The sequence below is a fragment of the Heterocephalus glaber genome, unplaced genomic scaffold, assembly GCF_053883595.1.
Source record: "Heterocephalus glaber isolate CG9 unplaced genomic scaffold, H.glaber_assembly_v1.0 deba00000621, whole genome shotgun sequence".
NCBI lineage: Eukaryota > Metazoa > Chordata > Mammalia > Rodentia > Bathyergidae > Heterocephalus > Heterocephalus glaber.
In genome coordinates, this window is record NW_028258153.1 from 6,619,878 (window position 1) to 6,637,877 (window position 18,000).

Here is an 18,000-nt window from a genome sequence, read left to right on the forward strand (position 1 = left end):
GTCAGGCCACCTTTCCCTCACAGTGAGTCAGGGCTCAGGGAAAAAGTGCTGCTTGCTACCTTCTTGTTCTTTGTTGAAGTCTCTTCACTTTCTTTATGGTCTTCAATTCTTGCTTCAGATCCTTGCTAGGTCCTGGGAACCCACTTTTCTCCTTCTTCTCTTCTTCACACTGCTACATTCCAGCATCTGGACACCAAATCTCAGAGATGCTGTTTCCCTGCTGCTCACCACTTTGCCATCTTTCTAGCCCCATGTTTATTAATAATGGTCAGAGGAATGAGAGGCTGCCATCTCTAACTGAAAACTACTGTGTATCTATCTTTAGTTCTGGCCATTTTAGAATGAGGCTCAGTGACACTGAGTCTCTGTCCAGAGTTACCTGTGGTCATTCAGAGGCAGCGTTGACCTTTGTAGCTGGACCAGTCCAGCTTTGTCTTCTCCCTTTCTACCACCTGGTCCTGCCTTTTGCCTGAGTCTGGGGCTCATGAACCATCAGAATCAGGTTCCTACCTGCTTTTAAAGGCTCCATCTTAGCTGGGCATGGTGGTGCATGCCTATAATCCTAGCACTGAGGGAAGCTGAGGCAGGAGGATTGCAAGTTCGGGTCTCACCTGGGCAACTTGGTGGTCTCAAAAAATAAAGAGAGCATGTGGGTATAGCTCAATGTAAAGGTCCTGGGTTCATTCCCCAGTACTGCAGAACAAACAAACAAAAAGGCTCCATCTATGGGCAGGGATTTGAAGGACTAAGAGCACCCCCAATACACACATGCTCACGCACACATGCACACTCAGGGCTTCCATGTTTATTTTTACAACTGTTCTGTTCTGTTTTTCCCTGGAATGCTTAAGACTGCCTACTTAATCTCCTCCCTTCTCCTTTGCTACCCTCAAAGACAAATAGCCTGTGATCCAGGGCAAGAAAAATGCAAAGATGAGCTGCTTGCTGGTTATTTTTAAAACACGTATTATACAAACACATTTGAGGTCATGTGTTCACCTTCACTTCTTCTCTATAATTAATTATAGTGCCAGAAATCTGATGTAGCATTTTTCAAAGTGGCTTCATGTGTCTTTTCCCATCTGATCCTCCTAATAGCCTCTGATTTTGCTGTCTTGCATCCTTTTTGGTATCAGGACCCCATACCTTTGCTGACCGCTCCCCCAACTTTCAGTTCAATGTGGTTCAGTTGGTACTGTCACAGCCTTTCCAGGTGAGGTCATATGATCCACACTGGCCAATCAGAGAAGTCCATTCCCTTAACTGCTATGATTGGTGTAGAGTTGGGCATATGCTAGTCCAGGACCAGTGAAAATCCTGGAACTATTGGAGGTTCTGCTAGGTTTGAAGAACTGGTACCCTGCAGGGATGGAATTTCTACAGACCATCTTTCCAGGGTAAGGAGAAAACCTGACAGAGAATGGTACCAATACAGAAGAAAGTAGAGATGAATGAAGGTATCCCTGGATCCATCCATGCCTGAAGCCACATGTTATAACTTCTTATTTCTCAATTTCACAGTTGTCTACACAACCAGTGTGGAGGCTGTCCATTTCACAGACTTTCCTTTTGGTTTAAGCTACTTTGTGTTGTGTATTTGTCACTTGCACCTATAAGGGTTCTGACCCATTATTTTCCTCTCCACTGGAACATGAAAAAACAGGACAAGGAAGTGACTTGCTCAAGGCCACTCAGATGCTGGATGACAGAGCTGGGACTAAACCCTAGGCCTCTAAGGTTGAGGACACCCACTATCCTGCAAGCAAAACCACATGGTTTGTTCATTACTGTGCAGTGCCAGTCCAGGAGGGGCATATGCTTATCCATGATTCAGGACAGATGGTCGGGGGGCCCTAGGAAAGTGCTTCACCAGCCAAGAGAACTGCCACCAAATGCTCCTCAAAGCCGAGCATACCCAGAGTGACCTACATAGTCCAGAGCCTGGTCCTGGGGCTCAACCACCCAAGACAGCCATGATCTGGACAAAGTACAGAGCACACAAAGCCCCCCTTCCTCAGGAAGGTGAAGGCCACAGTCTGTCGCTAACTCCAGGCCAGGTACAGCCCCTATTCAGGCCCCTGAGGCCAGTGCCAAGGTCTCTGGCCTGGGGTTCAGAGAGAACCTCGGAGGAGAAGCTGAACTGTGGCCAGGGATTTTAAGTGGGGCACTAAACCAGTACTTCCTGCTCTCCAGCCACATGGGGCCAGCTTCAGGAGTTCTGCCATAGCCAAGTGTCATCTTTACTTCATATTTTCCCAGTTCAATAAATCTTTAATCATTTTCATGAACTAAAAAGTGTTGTCAAACATAAACATCAACTCTCAAAATAGATACAATAAAAACAGAATAATACTGTAAAACTAGAGCCAGGTGCTCAGTTAAAGTGTGGACCTGGAATCTAGCCTTTTCTTTTTACAGGGGTGTCAAAGAAAGGCTAGAGCCAAGGCCATGCCCTTGAAGTGTCCTTCATGCTGGGCTATGACCATGCCCAATGGCCCCCACCCCCTCGGCCAGCAGTGTACCTGTGCAGCTCTGCTTTGGAAAACACTGCAGAAAGCAAGCTGTAAACCCTGAACAGATGCACAGGGCAGTGGGAGGAATGTGTTCAGGGCATTTCTAACCAAAGCTCTTAAAGTGCAAGTAACCCCAAGCTATGTACAGGAGCTGGAACCAATTCAGGTAAACAGTGAGAAGGTTCTCTGCTGTTTGCACTTCTGCAGCAGGAAAGGCAAACCCTTGAGTGATCAGCCCTTGGTTAAATCATTCATTCATTCAACGTTTATTGAGCGCCTACTGTGTGCCAGGCACCGTGCTAGGAGCAGAAATACAGAGATGCATAAGATACAGTCCATGCCCTTAAGGATTCACAGTCTAGAAGGGGAGACAAACAATGTAAACAAGTAAAATATGTGTGATAAGTGCCACAAGAGAGAGAAGCATTTACAAAGTGCAGAGGTAGCCTGGAGGGGAGAGGCGGGGGTGCCTTCCTAGGTAGGAGCCAGGAGAGATGAGTGGGTGTTTGCCAGGCAGACCAGGCAGAGGAGCAGGGAAGGCATTCCGGCCTGAGGAACAGCATGAGCGAAGGCACAGAGGCAAGAGTCTGCGTGTCTCGGGGCGGGAAGACTAACTAGTCTGGTGGTATTGCTACAGTGGGCTCCAGGGGCTGGGGCTGGAGAGGCCAGATGAAGAGGGGAAACTGAGGACAGGGCCATCTTGGAAGGCTTTGACACAGGAAGAGAAGGCTCCGGCTGACCCATGTGCGCCTGCCTGAGGACTGAGGGTTCTTCACTGCGGCCCCAAAGGGACCTGAACCCGAGACCAGAGGAGAAGCAGAGCTGGAGGAAGGGTGAGCAGAGTGGAAGGGTCCGGGCCTGCTGCACAGAACCTCCTCCTTCCAGCCGGGATGGGGCCACGGATGCAATAGGAAATCGTGGGGATGAGTGTTCTTGGCAAACTCCAAAGAGCCAAATGAAGTCAGGGCTAAAAAATAAATCACTAGCTCAAAGAGGAAAGAGGTCAAGGATGAAACAAGAGGGATTAAGTAAGATAGAAGAAGGCAGGCAGAAATTCCTAAGAACAAAGGCCAAAGTGAGGAAAGTGCATCAGCCAAGGCAGCCTGTGGCTCTCTCTCCCCTGGGAAGGAGGCCCTTGTGGCCCAGGGCAGGGGCAGAGGCCAGTGGGGCAGGCTCAGGTCAGATGTGTAGGGTTTGCAGGTGCCTTTGAGACTGCCAGGCTCTAGATCCCAGTGTCTGGGTCTCGGCGGGAGGCAGAGGTTTCCTTGGCAACCAGGACACGCCCCCTTCTAGGCTGCGGGGGAGCCACAGAGGTGGAGGTTGGCCAGAGCCGGAATTCCAGCCCTTTGGGGTCTTAGGAATGGCTCTGTCTGAAAATGCCTTGGCAGGGCAGGGTGGGGCAGACTTGGGGAGGAGGGGCAGAGTCTTAGTCACCTGTCTGGCTCCCCCTGCCGGTGACTGCTTTCCCAAGGCACCACACTGTAGGCCCCAACTGTGGGTGGGGAAGGTGGAAAATGGACTCAACCTGGCATGGCGCCTGCTGCCCTGGGTGGCAGGGCTGCAGCAAGAGTGAGGTCTTCCAGGCAGGGAACTCACAGCAGCCTCCCTGTTTGTGCTGCTGTCCCAGAAGTGGGGGAAGGGAGGAGGGGGACCCTTGAAGTTAGCAGGGTCTGGAGATGTCACAGTGCCTGTCCTTTCCTTTCACCTTTGATGACCCAGCCTCACTCTGTGGAGTCTCTGAGCTTTTGACCACCCTTCCCTTCCTCTTGGTCTCATCGCCTGGTCCCTCCCCTCCCCCTGACCAGGGTGGGCACATGATGCCAGTGGGTGTTGATGAAGGAGGTGGAGGTCGTGGCGATGAGAAGGACGGTGAGGGGTGGGCGGTGGGCAGCCTCCCCACCATGGGGGTGGGCTGGGCTGAGCTGGGGGCTTCATTTGCTCTTGTGCATGTCCTTGAGCCGGCGGAGCTCCTCCAAGAGCTGAGCCCGGGAACAGCCATCATCCCCTTTGGGGCCTGGGCCAGGCCCTAGAGCCTCTTGCAGTGCCAGACAGTGGGTCCTCAGGAAGGGGTTATAGGAGCGCTCCTCTCCCAGGGTGGATGGGCACTGCAGGAGAGAGGCATTGGGTTGGTAGACAGCAGCTGGAAAAGGGACCCAACATAGGGAAGCCTGTCCAGGCTCCAGCCCCACCCTCCTGGGTCTGGGAGTGTGGGCGTGAGCAGATGGAGCTCTGGGAAGTACCCAGACCTGGGTGGGCAGAGGTGGTTCTGGCTGAGCCCAGTGCCCATGAGTCCCCAGTCCCCCGGGCCCGCACCGTGCTCTTGCGCTCCATCCGCTGCCTCTGCACCCACTGCATCTTCCTCTCCCGGGCCAGGTTCTCGGGCTCCACCACTCCCGCAAAGACGAGGTTCTCCTCTGCGTACTCATGACCTAGCCACAGCCATAGGGCGGTGAGGCGGGGCCGAGAGAGAGAGATCAGCGGGGAGGTCAGAGAAAGTCCTCCCCACCTCCCAGCCCAGGCCTAGGGACGCTCACAACCAAGAAGGAGGGCAGAGCTTCCAGGGAAACCCAACCACCTGGAGCTGCTTCTCTAGCTGCTGCTCAAGGCAGCCAGAGGCAGGGAGGCAGAGGTGTTCAGTTGGACCTGGACCCAGGAGGCCACCATGCTAGCCCTGACTTTGGTCAAATCCTAGAGAGCTAAGCCAGATTTCTAATTTGGCAAGTGGAGAAAAAAATAAGGCATTTGGATATAGATGTCACCTCTGTGTTCCCAGTGTCTAGAGAAGAGCCTGACACCTGTTAGGTGCACCTAGAGAGTGTGGTGAATGAATGAATACATGTTCCAACGATTAACTCAGATATCACAGTTGTTTCTAGAAACTGTAAGACATGGGGCCAAGGGTGTGGCTCAGTGGTAGAATGCTTGCCCAGCATGCACAAGACCCTGGGTTTGATCCCCAGTATCACAAAAATAACAACAAAAGCCCCTCTGCTGTTTTTATAAACTACAAGGCATTGGGTACATGCAGAGTGCATTTCCTGTAAAACTACTTTCTGCCCCGGGATCTGGCTATGAGCAATTAGACATCTCTCCAGGATGCTTCGAGTCCTGCAGGGCTCCTATGAGGCTCCCGCTGGCTGGCTGGCTGGCTGGCTGGCTGGCTGATGGGGACAGTGGCATGAGAAGCAAAGGCTCCCAGAGCCAGCACTGTGCTCCTGAGAAGGGAGCCTCTTTGAGGTGGAGCCCGGCCCCTCTGGGCCAGGACCTGTGTTGGCCTCGTCTCTAAGGACTTGAGGGCCTGGGAGAGCCTGATGTTAGGTGGAGTATGGGGCTGGGGAGAAGGGAGAAGGAAGCCTCACCAGGCCACAGCAGGGTGTCATCCCCCAGCCCCAGCACAGTGTCTAGCGAACTCAGCATGGTCTCTGCAGTACCCTCAAAAGTCCGGCCTGGGAGGGAGAGAAGGGTGCAAGGATGACTCAAGATGGCATAAGGCACATGGAGAAGGATGGGGACCAGCTCGGGCACCTCTGGCCAGCTTCCAGCCCTTCACCTGTGCCCCTGCTTGCCCATCCCTGGCATACTCCCTCCTTCACACTGGGAGCTGAGCCCACGCGGTCACCCTGAGCAAGCCAGACACACGGGTGTCTGAATGCGGAGGCACTGTGGGCTTTCAGGCTGAGCTCCAGTGGTCCAGCTCCGGTGTGTAGAGCTGCTCTTTTCCATGCAGTGGCTCTGCCTGGGTGTCCTCTGGGACTCAGGATCCTCCTTAACCCACAGGGTCTCCTTCTCCCTGAGGGTCCTCAGCTCCCCATGCCTAGTCCTACCAGTCACTGTCTGGGACCAGGCACCACCCAGAGGAAACAAGGACTCCCCACCCTGCCCTGTCTTTGCTCAGTTACAGGGCCCGCTCCTTCTGTCCATTCGGTGGGAAGTCTTAAGGATGTAAAAACAAGAATCAGGTGACACAGATGGGAGTGACTGCCAAGGTGAAATCTGTGCTGAAACCAGTGCTTCCATACGAGTCACGGGACTTCAGCTGCCACAGCCTCCATCCCTTCCTCCTCTCCCCACTACCCTCTTTTGGGGGAAACTCACCACAGCCAGAGAGGAAGAGCAGGTCTCCTGAGAAGAGGCAAGAGGGACCCCTGTAGGGCTCCCCATCTAACAGGTAGACCAGATGGCCTTGTGTGTGGCCTGGGGTGGCCAGGGCCTGGATCTGGAGTCGTCCCACGCTGACCACATCTTGATGACACAGGGGGCTGGGGGAGAAGTAACAGCTGATCTCCACACCCACCCCAGGCCCAAGGAGTGAGCAACTTGCAGGAGGGTGGGTTTCTATGCCAGGGACAAGAAACCCATGCCCAGGGTCTCAGATCCAAACCCTCCCCTTCACGTGGGGTCAGACTGGCTCTCTAAGGAAAGGCATCAGCAAAGACCTGGCTGCCGGTGCCCTGAAATACTTAGCTGAAGGCCATCCCATCCCTGGGCAGGGACTCACTGGGTGAGGTAGGGGATGCCATCCTGAGGGCTCCCGTACACCCGACAGTCCCGGTGCCGCCGGCTGAGGTCACGGTTCCCTCCACTGTGGTCCCTGCAGGACGGCAGAGACAAGCAGGGAGACTCACGGGTAAGGGGCAACTGTACCTTGGCCTCCCTCTTATCCACAGCACCTCCAGCCTGAGTTCAAGCTGTTTTCTTCCCCAGAATGTTACCCCCATAGCAAGCCATCCTCACCCCAATAACCTCCACTCGGCCAATGCTGAGTGATCTTTGTGGACTCAGCCTCGGTCACCATCCATGAATTCTTCCCAGTGGGTTTGGTCGCTGGCACCCTTACCTGGCACACCACCCCCATCCCCTGTACCCTCTGCCACTTGCCACCTAAATGTAACTTAGAACTGTGGTGCAGGGCTGTCTGACCTAGTAGACTTGGTGGGAGAGATCACAAGGTTTGCCCATGACCAGTGCACAGCAGGTATTGATGACAGCCTGGCCTCCTTGGGGCTTCAGTAGCCAGGCAACTGCCCCTTCTCCTGCCCCTTCTGCTGTGCCACAGGGACTTCATGTGGAAGGGGGGTCCCACCCATCCTGACTTCCTGATGCCCAGTTCAGTTGGTCCTCTCCGGGCTCAGTCCTGGCACCAGCCCCTGCTGGGACAATGAGGCTTGGAAGATCGTCTGCCCTCCCAGTCACCCCCACCCCGCTCCTTACCAGTGCTTATGGGTGCAGAGAATGGCAACCAAGGTGACTCCCTCCTTCTCGATGGAAGCCTGCAGGGAAGACAGGGGCTGAGCTGGAAGCAGGGTGCAGACAGAAGCAGAGAGTTGGGCAGGGTGCATGCAGATGAAGGGGGAGCAGGGAGTAGGAGGGGATGGAGCTGGAAAGGTGGGGGTGACTGGGGAGACCTAGCCCAGGCCTGCAGGGAGAGGGTGGGAGGTGGGAAGGAGAGGGAGGCTCATGGATGGGCTGGCACTCTGACACACACACACACACACACATACACACACACACTCACATGCACACAGGAGAGGGCAGCGACCAGGAACTGACAGAGCTCAGAGGGGAAGAGGGTCCAATGGGGGGTGAGGCAAGAGGCAACCTGGAAACTGACTCAAATCACAGTCCCGGCCAGCAGCCCACCCTCTGACTCTGCCCCCCCCCCCGTCCTGTCTCGGTCTTCCTGCCATGCCCAGGACACACACCTTCCCCCATACTGTTTGGGAGGTCTATGTGTGTGTGCGTGAACGCGGTGGCACACTTGGAGGGGGCACATGCGGTGGGCACAGGGACCAGGATCAGCCCTTCGGCTACCTTCTGAAACAAGGGTGACGCCCACTCCATTCACCTGCACAGCCCGAGGGTCTGAAGGGTCCACAGCCACAGCCAGCCGGGCCTGGGTGTCGATGATGAGGTAGCTGTAGTTGTCAGAGAGGACGGGGATGGGAAGCACCTTCACTCCTGGGGGACAGAGGCCGAGATGGGCTGCGGCAGTGGCGAGGGGCGGGGTTTGGGAGTCGGGGAGGGGTGTGCAGGGAGGGTGTGAGGGGTCCAGAGCTCACCGTTGAAGAGGCGGGGCTGGGCTTTAGAGTGGCCTTTGGGGTAGCGATTCCGAGCCCTGCGCAGCTGCTGCCGGTAGAAGAGGTACCCGAGCCAGGTGCGGGTGTACAGGCTGTACCTGGAGGGCGAGGAGGAGGTCAGCCCCAACCCCGTCCCTTGACCAAGCCTTAGCTTCCCACTCTCGAGGCCGCCACCATCGCGTACTGCAAGCCTGGTGTATGCCTGCTCCGTGCCCAGGACGAGCTGGAGAACAGACCCCTCAGAGCTGCCCCGTCAGGGGAAACCTGAACAGGCGATTCGCAGGAGGGAGAGATGTTTAGCCAGTGCCAAGCACCCAGAGGAAATGTGTGGGAGTGAGGTGGGGCGAACACTGCAGGAGGGGCAGTGGGTGGCAGAGTCGAGTTTGGTCACAGTGGTTCAGGACCAGGTAAGGAGGGGATTCTGCCCCACCCCCCCAACTCAGTCCTCCTTTGGGCAGGTCTGGGCTTTTGCTTGCCTGCCTGCCTCCCTTCCTCTCCCTCCTTTTTTATTTTCCTTTGCTACTGGGGATTGCACTCAAGACCTTCACACTGTGCTACATCCCCAGTCCTTTTTTATTTTTTATTTTGAGACAGGGTCTTGCTAAGTCACCCAGGCTGGGCTCAGACTCATGTTCCTCCTGCCTCCTGAGCTGTATCCCCTTTCAGTACCTTTGATGGTACTCTGTTCTTGCTTTTTTGAACAAGAGGGTCTGAATCTCATTTTACAATGGGTTCTACAAATGACACAGCCAATCCTGTCGGTATGGGAAGGAGCTGCCTTGGGCCCTTGCCTCACAGAAGGGAAACGGAGGCTGAGCTAGAGACGGGGGAGGAGGCAGCCAGCGCTTAGGGTTATATGTAGAGCCAGTCAGAAAACAGGGAGGCGAAGGTCGGATAGCAGGAAACAGGGATGTAGGTCTTTTGCAAATGGGAAGGGGACCAAGAAGTGGAGTGAGGAGGGAGGGAGGGAAGGGAAAGGAAAGGGAAAAGATAGCTTGAAGATGATGTGTGGTGGGCATGCCAATGCCCCATGAGCAGTGATTACTACATACTGCAAACATGCACTAACAAAAATAAAATTTTAAAACAACAAAACAAAACAAAAAAAGAAATGAGGAAGCATCTTGGATGATGAAAAAGTTGAGGTAGAGGTAGAGGACAGACCCTAAATCTCTACAGGATGCACTGTATGTGGGAGGGGGAAAGGGGAGGAGGGGCAGCCTCTCCTTAAGCTATTTTGTCTCCAGTTTAGCCCATAACCAGCAGGCTTCCATGCTAGAATGGCTTAGTTCTGTTAAGTCTGGGCTCTCCTTGCTCTGTGTGCCCATACGCCTACATACTTCTATCAGTTGGCCACTCCAGCACACTTTGGGGGAGGCCTGCCATCTTTATGAGTCTTTATGTCCTTTTTTTTTTTTTTTTTTGAGGCAAGGTCTTGTTATGTAGTTCAGGCTGGCCTTGAACTCACTATGTAGTCCAGGCTGGCCTCAAACTCCTTGTGATCCTCCTGCCTCAGCCTCCCCAGTACTGAGATTACAGGAGTGGGCCACCACATCCAGCTACATCCATTGTTCCCAGGTCCTCTGTTTTGTTTTGTTTTTTCCAAATCTGCTTCAGTCATCTGTACTTTCATTTCTTCAGCAATGTTTATTGAGCTCTGACTGTTGGCCAGGCCCTGTGCAACAACGACAAGGCAAATTCCCTGTCCCCTTCTAGTCTCGTAAAAGAAACAGGACAATGCACATAACATGCTAAAAGCAGGAACAAGGATAGAGAATGAAGGCTGAGACAAGAAAAGGAAAGACTATCAGAGGAGGTGACATGTCCAAGAAGTAAAGGGGCTGGCGGTGTGACAGTTTGGGGAAAGATTTGCCAAGCAGAAGGAAGGAAGGGGAAGTGGAACCATCACCTCCCTCAAGGTGCTGGTGGGCACACGCTCAATCCTTGTGTGCTGTGACGCAACAGGGATGGCCAGCAAGAGGAGACTGGATGCAGCCTAAGTATCCATAAACAGATGCAATAATTAAATATAGTAGATCTCCAAATAGCACACAGAATCTAAGAAAAATAAAATATTTGGGCCAGGCATGGTGGTGGCACATGCCCGCAATCCCAGCACTCTGGGAGGCTGAGGCAGGAGGATCACAAGTTTGGCCCAGCCTGGGCAACTTCACAAAACCCTGTCTCGAAAAAGGGCCGAGGGGCCGGGGATTTACCTCAGTGGTTTCGCCGCCTGCTGTGCAAGCACAAGGACCCGAGTTCGATATCCGGTACCAAAAAAAGAAAAGAAAAAGGGCCGAGGATATAGCTCAGTGTGAAGGCCTTGAGTTCAATCCCCAGTACTACAAAAAATAAAATATTTCTATGTATCTATATGGAAAAGACTGAGCCATTAAGAGAAGTTCTCAGTGATGAAAATACCAGGAGGGTTTTTTTTTTAATTTTTATTTTTTGGTACCGGGGATCGAACTTGGGTCCTTGCGCTTGCGCAGCAGATGACAAAACCACTGAGCTAAATCCCTGGCCCTGCCAGTAGGTTCTTAATGGTTTTTTGCTTTTCTGTGTTTTCTTCTTCTTCTCCTCCTTCTTCTCCTTCTTCTTCTTTTTTTTTTTTTTTTTGGTACCGGGGATCAAACTCGGGTCCTTGCGCTTGTGCAGCAGGTGGTGAAACCATTGAGCTAAATCCCCGGCCCTGTATTTTCTTATTATTTGGAAATGAATATGTAATGTGCTGGGGTGAGGGCAGAGAGACTTTAAAATAATCCTGCAGTTCAGCAGTAAGATTATTCTCCCCTTCGCACCTCAAATTCCTTACTGTTAGACACTTAGGTTGGTTTTATTTATTTTTTTAATCAATCAGCATAAATATCACTACTTGAAAATTCAAAAAAAAGGAGGAAACTGATTAAAAAATAAATGAAAAATAAACAGAAATTTAAGGTTATAAAACTGCTCCAAAGTGTACTCGGTGTGTCCATTTGATCATCTGCAGTACTAGGAGAGGCAGACTACAGCAGATTGTGGGGTAGGAGAGGCAGGTGTCAAACAATAGAGACATTTCTACCCTCTTGAGAGAGTCACATTCTCCCCCTCCCCTTTTTACCCCGGGTACCGGGGATGGAACTCAGGACCTTGCACTTGCGAGGCAGGCATGGTGCCACTGAGCTAAATCCCCAGCCTACATTCTTCCTGTTTTATTCCCCAGCCAGTGTTGACTGAGTACATTGGTGCTGGTGAGCAGTGATTGAAATAGGCTGGGTTGCTGTCCTCCTGGCATCCCTTGCACTGGAGCGGGCAACTGATCAGGCTGCAAGTCATCTTGAAGGTCCCTTAGCAAAGGCCCTGTTTCCTGGGCTGGAGAGAACATCTGCTGCTAATGCTAACCCTGTGGTCCTGAGGCTGAGAAGGTGCTGAGCTCCTAAAGGTAGAAGCCCAGGGCATTTGGAGCAATCATGGGGCAGGGGGAACCAGGGCCTGGCATCTCTGCTGGCACCTAGATTCTGTTCTGGGTCCAGGCTTCCTCCTGAGAAGTCTGAGCTTCTCTTCTCTTATGCTGGTCTGAACACAAAAATAACACCGAATTTTAACCGTGCAGGAGCACAATCTAACACCTGGACACTCAGGGTAAGTCATCCGAGCTCAATGAGAAAGAGAGTATTTGCATAGCCTCAAAGTATCTCCTGCACAAGATACTAATTAGTCAGCAGTGGAGAAACCTGGCTGACTCCACCTGAAACCAGTGATCAAAGTTAATCTCAAGACCCCAGTCAGCTCAGCGGAACAGTGCGTGCCGGACATGCAAGGCCCTTGGTTCCATCTGCAGCACCACAAATAAAAGTGACTTTCAGCAGTAACAATATATAGACATCATTTGCTTCTCGGTGTGAGGCACCGTGGAGGGCGCCACCTCACCTCTGTGGTATCTGTGCCAAAAATGCATAACCATTTATTCAAAACCTCAGACAAACCCAGGTTGAAAGACATTCTACAAAACATGTGGCTGGCACTCCAAATATGTCAACATCATGAATGACAGGCTGAGCAACTGTCAGATGGGAGACCAGAAGACTAAATCCAATGCAGAACCCTTGATTGATTCTAGACCAGAAGAGGGACATTAGGGGACAGTTGACAAAGTGTGAATAAGGTCTGGGAGTAGTGAATAGTCTTGAATTGATGTTAATTGGTTGCTTTTGATAACGTCTTATGAAAAATGTTAGCTTTCAGGAGAGCTGGGCCAGGGTTATATGGGAAGTTTTTGTGCTATTTTGCTGAATCTGAAATTATTTCCAACTGAAATGTTAAAAAAAATAAAATGAAGTAAAACCACCCCCTCCTCTATGCCAGATGCCACTTTGCAGCCATGCCCAAGCCCTGTCCTGCCTCCATTTCTTCCTTCATCAGCTTGTGCTAAGTGCAGGACTCTGCAGCAAAATGGTCTGGGCTTCTGTCACAGCCTGGCTGGGCCCTGGTGCTCTGGGCCAGAGGCGTGGGTCTCACAGATAAAGTTCTTTACCCACAGCATGGCGATGCCCTGATGTGGGCTGCGTAATAAGGGAAAAAATGAGATAACATGGAAAGCACGCAGTCAGCACCGCGTGGTAAAAAGGGTTTAGCAATTGCTGCTTCCTTCCCAAATCCAGCCAGGCGTCTGCACCACTGCCAGCACATGGTCATTGCCTCTGGGAGGGACTGAGAAATATCCTTGCCTGCCTTGTTGGATGCTTACATGTGTGCTTAGGTTTTGTTGCCTAAAGGGCAAGACCATGCAGGCAGGAACCATGCACTAAAAGGCTGTGTTATCACGGCCCCCTCTCTTTTGCTCATTTTGTTTGGCAAATATTTATTGTTCTCGCTGGACATGGTAGGGACAGCAGGATGGGTCCCTGCCTTGGGCAGCTTATGCTACAGCAAAGAGGGCGGAGGGAACAGACATTAAACCAGAAACAAACAAACAAACAAACCAGAAACAAAGTCAGCAAACTACCAGTTCACTTGAGCTGGCATGGAGGTGCGTAGCTGTAAGGGAAGACTGACTGTGGTCAGGGTGGCCTGGGATAGGCTCTTCTCTCCACGGTGATGCAAGTCGGAAGTGGAGATGGAGCCTGCAAGGTGCACTGTCCCGGGTGGTATGGTACCAAGGCCCCTGCAGGCAGGAATGGGAGGGTCCAGGGATTGTTGGGAGGCCTCCGAGTCCCTTGCAGGTTGGAGGGGCAGAGAGTGCTTCAGCAGGGGTCAGTGAAGTGGGCAGGGGCCAGGCCACTGGTGACAGAGAGTGTGTCCTCAGCAAGCTGGCACATGATCTGGCTTCAGGGACAGCTGGCCAGGGCACTGTGGAGAGGATGCTGTGAAAGAATCAAGAGCAGAAGCGGACTGGGAGGGCTGTGGCCTACAGGTGAGGGAGGACAGAGCAAAGGGAAAGCAGGGCAGAAGACCCAGGGTCCTGGGCCCTCTCCGGAGGCCTGAGGCTTCTCTGATGATGCTTGCAGTGATTCACTGTGCTGCTGAGCTCCACTCCTGTGTCCTCTGCTGGTGCAGTTGGCCCTGGCCGTGTCCCAGTCCTAGGGTCAGCTCCCCCTGCTCCGTCTCTCTGGGGGAAGGATTGCTGTCCTCCTGGTCACACAGCTGGGATCCCTGTTTGGTCCCCTTCCTGACGCAAGCCACGCACACAGGACTCCTCAGTTCTGCCTTCCAGCTCCCCACATGGGCTCCCCAAGGGACAGGCCCTCAAAGCCTGCACCCGGGCCTTGAGAGAGACTCCTGTCTCCAGTCCAAATTGTAAAGCACTGGGAAAAATTTACAGCCCCAACACACTGCATTCAACAGAGCCCTGCTCCTTGCTCAACAGCCATCAGTGGCTCCCAGTGCTTATGAGTGTCTTACTTGCAGTCGGGCCTTCTGTGAACTGAAACCAAAGCCAGATTGCTTTCTCCTGTTCTGTCTGGCCCAAGGAAAACCCTGTGCTTCCCAGAGTGGAAGGATGGAAATCCCCTAAATGTTCATTAACACCAAAATATATAAATAAACCATGACATACTCAGACTGTGGAAAACTACACAGCCAGCAAAACAAATGATCTAACACAACAGGTCCCAACAGGCACTATGCTCAAACACATATCATTAAGCTAAACGACACATTGCTGAGAAAACAATTGGACATTTATTTAAAATGCTGAAGCATGCAGAAAGCATAATATCTACTCTTCCGAAAGTTGGATGTGGTGGTGCATGCTTATAATCCCAGCATTTGGGAGGCTGAGGCAGGAAGATCACTGAAAGTCTATATAGTGAGTTCAGGACCAGCCTAAACTATGTAGCAAGACCCTATCTCAAAAACAAACAAGCACACACACACACACACACACACACACACACACACACACACACCCACTACTGTTCCAGTATATAGACATACATAGTAAAATAAAGGCCAGAGATATGGCTCAGTGGTAGGGCACTTGCCCAACATGCATGAAGCCCTGGGTTCCATCCCTAGTACTGTTGAAAAAAAAATTGCATTTGCTAGGTGTGGTGGCACAGGCCTATTTTAATGCCCCAGCAGGCTGAGGTAGGAGGATCATGAGCTGAAGGCCAGCCCAAGCTACATAGCAAGACTTTGTCTCAAAAAACAAACAAACAAAAATAATAAGGGCAGCTGAAGGTGGTCAACCTTGGGGCAGACAGTGCTCCCTGCAGCAGGGAGGTAGCCAGAGTGGGAGGAGCACAGGCCTTCCACACTATCTGTGATGTTTTATTTCTTAAACTGGGCAGAGGGCTTTTACATTGTCTAGCCTCTTTTGAATGTCTAAACTTGTTATTAAAATTTAAAAACCACCCTGCAGGCTCTGGCCGCTCTCTCTGCCAGGAAAATCCTTCTTTCTGCTCTCTGGGTTTCCTTCTCTACTTACTGGAATCCTGACCATCTCTCAGGGCTCAGCTAACACTCATCTTCTTGGCATTGTAGCCCCTGACAATGCCAGCAGCAGCCCCTTCCTCCACTCCACCTGGAGTCTGCCCTCCTCCAAGCTGGGCCACCAAGGCAGAGCCCTGTACCTATCGGCTTCGATCACAGGTGCATGATTACTGCCCAGCCCAGGGCAGCTGAATTCCATCCGCTCCTCCCGTGGCTCCTCAAGCCTCCCTGCAGCCCCCCTGGAGATCCCAGCACTGGCAGAACATAGCAAGTGGCACTCAAGAAAGGCTGGGAGGGGCTGGACATGCAGGAGTTATAGTCACCCAGCCAGAATGTGGATCCCAGCCACACTGAGGCTGGTAGATCCTAGGAAACCCGTGGGGGTGTCTTGGCCCACTGAAACCCTCTCCACCCTTCTCCCCTCCCATCCTCACCCACCTGCTTCCCAAGTCCCTCCCCTCTCCCTGCTGCTCCTGCAGAGCTGGGCATGCAAGGTACTGTGCCAAGCAGGTCACCCAGACCCAAGGGCACAGGTGGTGCTGCATCACTGGGGACAGAATCCCAACATTCCCTGTCCTGTCGTCTGCAGCGGGGCCTCCGAGTTGGGAGACCGGAGGAAGAAGTGCTAGGGGCATCAGCAGGCAGGAGGAGCACAGGGCAGGGAGTCTGCGGCCAGGTCCCCAGCCCTTGCTGTGTCCCATGCAGGTCACAGCCCCATCTGGAGCTCCTTGCCTCATCTGTAATAACGATTACGGCACCACAGCTTTTCTCAGCCTGTGCACAAGCCTCGCGCCAAATGCTCCTATTGATAACTTCAGGTCATTGTCCAGAGAAGCCTGATGCGGTGCCACCGTCCCTCCCCTGCATGGACGAGGGAAAGGGAGGGTGGAAGGGCCTCGCTTGGCGGGGCAGAGTCACCCCCCGCAGCCTGACCTGGAGTCCACTCAACCACTAAGATCCTCCCCAACCCCCAAATCAGAGGGTAGGATGAGATGACTGGGTCTGAACTACTTTGGGGCCACCCCGATTCCTTTGGGGGCCTTTTCTGGGGAAAATGATACATCAGGTGGTTACAGTGACCCGGACACCCTGTACAGGATCTGGCCTCTGGACCTCCAGGGAGTCTGGTAATTTCTCCCGGGGCCAATTCATTACATATGCAGCATTCGGCACACAGCCGCAGAGGGGCAGGGATCTGAGGGCTCTCGGGATAAGATCCCTGAGTCAAGGACTCTTGAAGGCCCCCTTCAAATCGAGGTTCTGTGATTCCCGGCCCTAGAGCTTGGAGGATGGATGGTTCCATAGGTACCTTCTCCATCGGGAGCCAGATGATGCAGGGATTTAAGAAAAAGGAATGAGGACTAGGAGGGAAAATGTGGCAGTGAAGGAGTACCCTGAAGGGCTGTGCGCTACTGCCAGGGGCCACCACCTGGCTGGGATGCCACTGCCTCTGTAAGGGGACCCAGTTTCTTCTCTCTCTCTCTTTCTTTCTTTCAGTATTGCAGTTTGAACCTAGGGGTGCTTTACCACGGGGGTAGATCCTTATCCCTTTTTATTTATCTTATTTTAAGTTGTGTATCTGTATGTGTGTGAATGTGTGTTTATTTTGTTTTGTTTGAGACAGGTTTTGCTATGTAGTTCAGGCTGGTCTTGAACTCACTATGTAGCCCAAGCTGGCCTCCACCTTGCGGAGATCCTCCTGCCTCAGCCTCCCAAGTGCTGGGATTGTAGGTGTGTGCCCCCATGCTCAGCTCTTTTTATTTTATTTTATTTTATTTTATTTTTTAGCTCTTTTTATTTTTGAGACAGTGTCTTGCTAAGTTGTCCAGGTTGGCCTCAAATGTGATCCTCCTGCCTCAGCCTCCTGAGTAGCTAGGATTACAGGCATGTGCCACCGTGGCTGGCTGCCCCTGGTTTCTTGAGCCCTCACCAGATACACAGCTTCTTTTCTTCTGCACTAGATACAAAAGGTGAAAATTTTTTTTGGTACTGGGAATCGAACTCAGGACCTTGCGCTTGCCAGGCAGGTGTGGTGCCACTGAGCTAAATCCCCGGCCCTGCACTAGATGCAAAAGGGAAGAACTGACTCTCCATACCTCAGTTTCCCTTTTTGTAAAACTGAATGCCCTTCGCCACCAAGTTCACATGACTCACAGCACCCTGGGATCAAAAGAGGGTTCACACTCTGCCGTGGGGGTTCCAGGCACGGTCAGCAAGCAGGGATCCAGGACAGAGCTTCTCAAGGAGAGCCTTGACCACTGCATCAGAATGACCTGGAGTGCCGATTAAACAACGCGATTCTGACCTTCTCCTCTCCCTTCCCTTTCTGGATTCTGATTCAGCAGTTCTGGGGCCGGAACTACCCACCGTCACCTCACCAAAAAGAAAATAAGGTTTTCTAGTTGGTCCTCTGGGGCCCAGGCAGGAGGCAGGTGGAGCCTGGGGCAGACTGCAGCTGCCCGGGGCCTTTCCCACAGGCCCCACTGTGGGGTCGC

At 52.6% G+C, this 18,000-nt stretch overlaps 1 protein-coding gene across 2 annotated transcripts in view; it reads right to left on the reverse strand.

Annotated features, from left to right (window-relative positions):
• Positions 1-2,755: 2,755 nt before the first annotated feature.
• The window catches only part of Pnkd (PNKD metallo-beta-lactamase domain containing), an 81,575-nt gene continuing 66,330 nt past the window's right edge, over positions 2,756-18,000 (reverse strand). For both annotated transcript variants that reach the window (XM_004864598.4, XM_004864599.4), the window contains 8 exons: positions 8,573-8,688; positions 8,359-8,471; positions 7,725-7,783; positions 7,012-7,104; positions 6,609-6,772; positions 5,873-5,959; positions 4,827-4,942; positions 2,756-4,618 (listed from right to left, as the gene is read on the reverse strand). In XM_004864598.4, the coding sequence (XP_004864655.1) occupies positions 4,445-4,618; positions 4,827-4,942; positions 5,873-5,959; positions 6,609-6,772; positions 7,012-7,104; positions 7,725-7,783; positions 8,359-8,471; positions 8,573-8,688 (922 nt within the window). In that variant the 3' untranslated portion in view covers positions 2,756-4,444. The remainder of the gene's footprint in view (positions 4,619-4,826; positions 4,943-5,872; positions 5,960-6,608; positions 6,773-7,011; positions 7,105-7,724; positions 7,784-8,358; positions 8,472-8,572; positions 8,689-18,000) is intronic.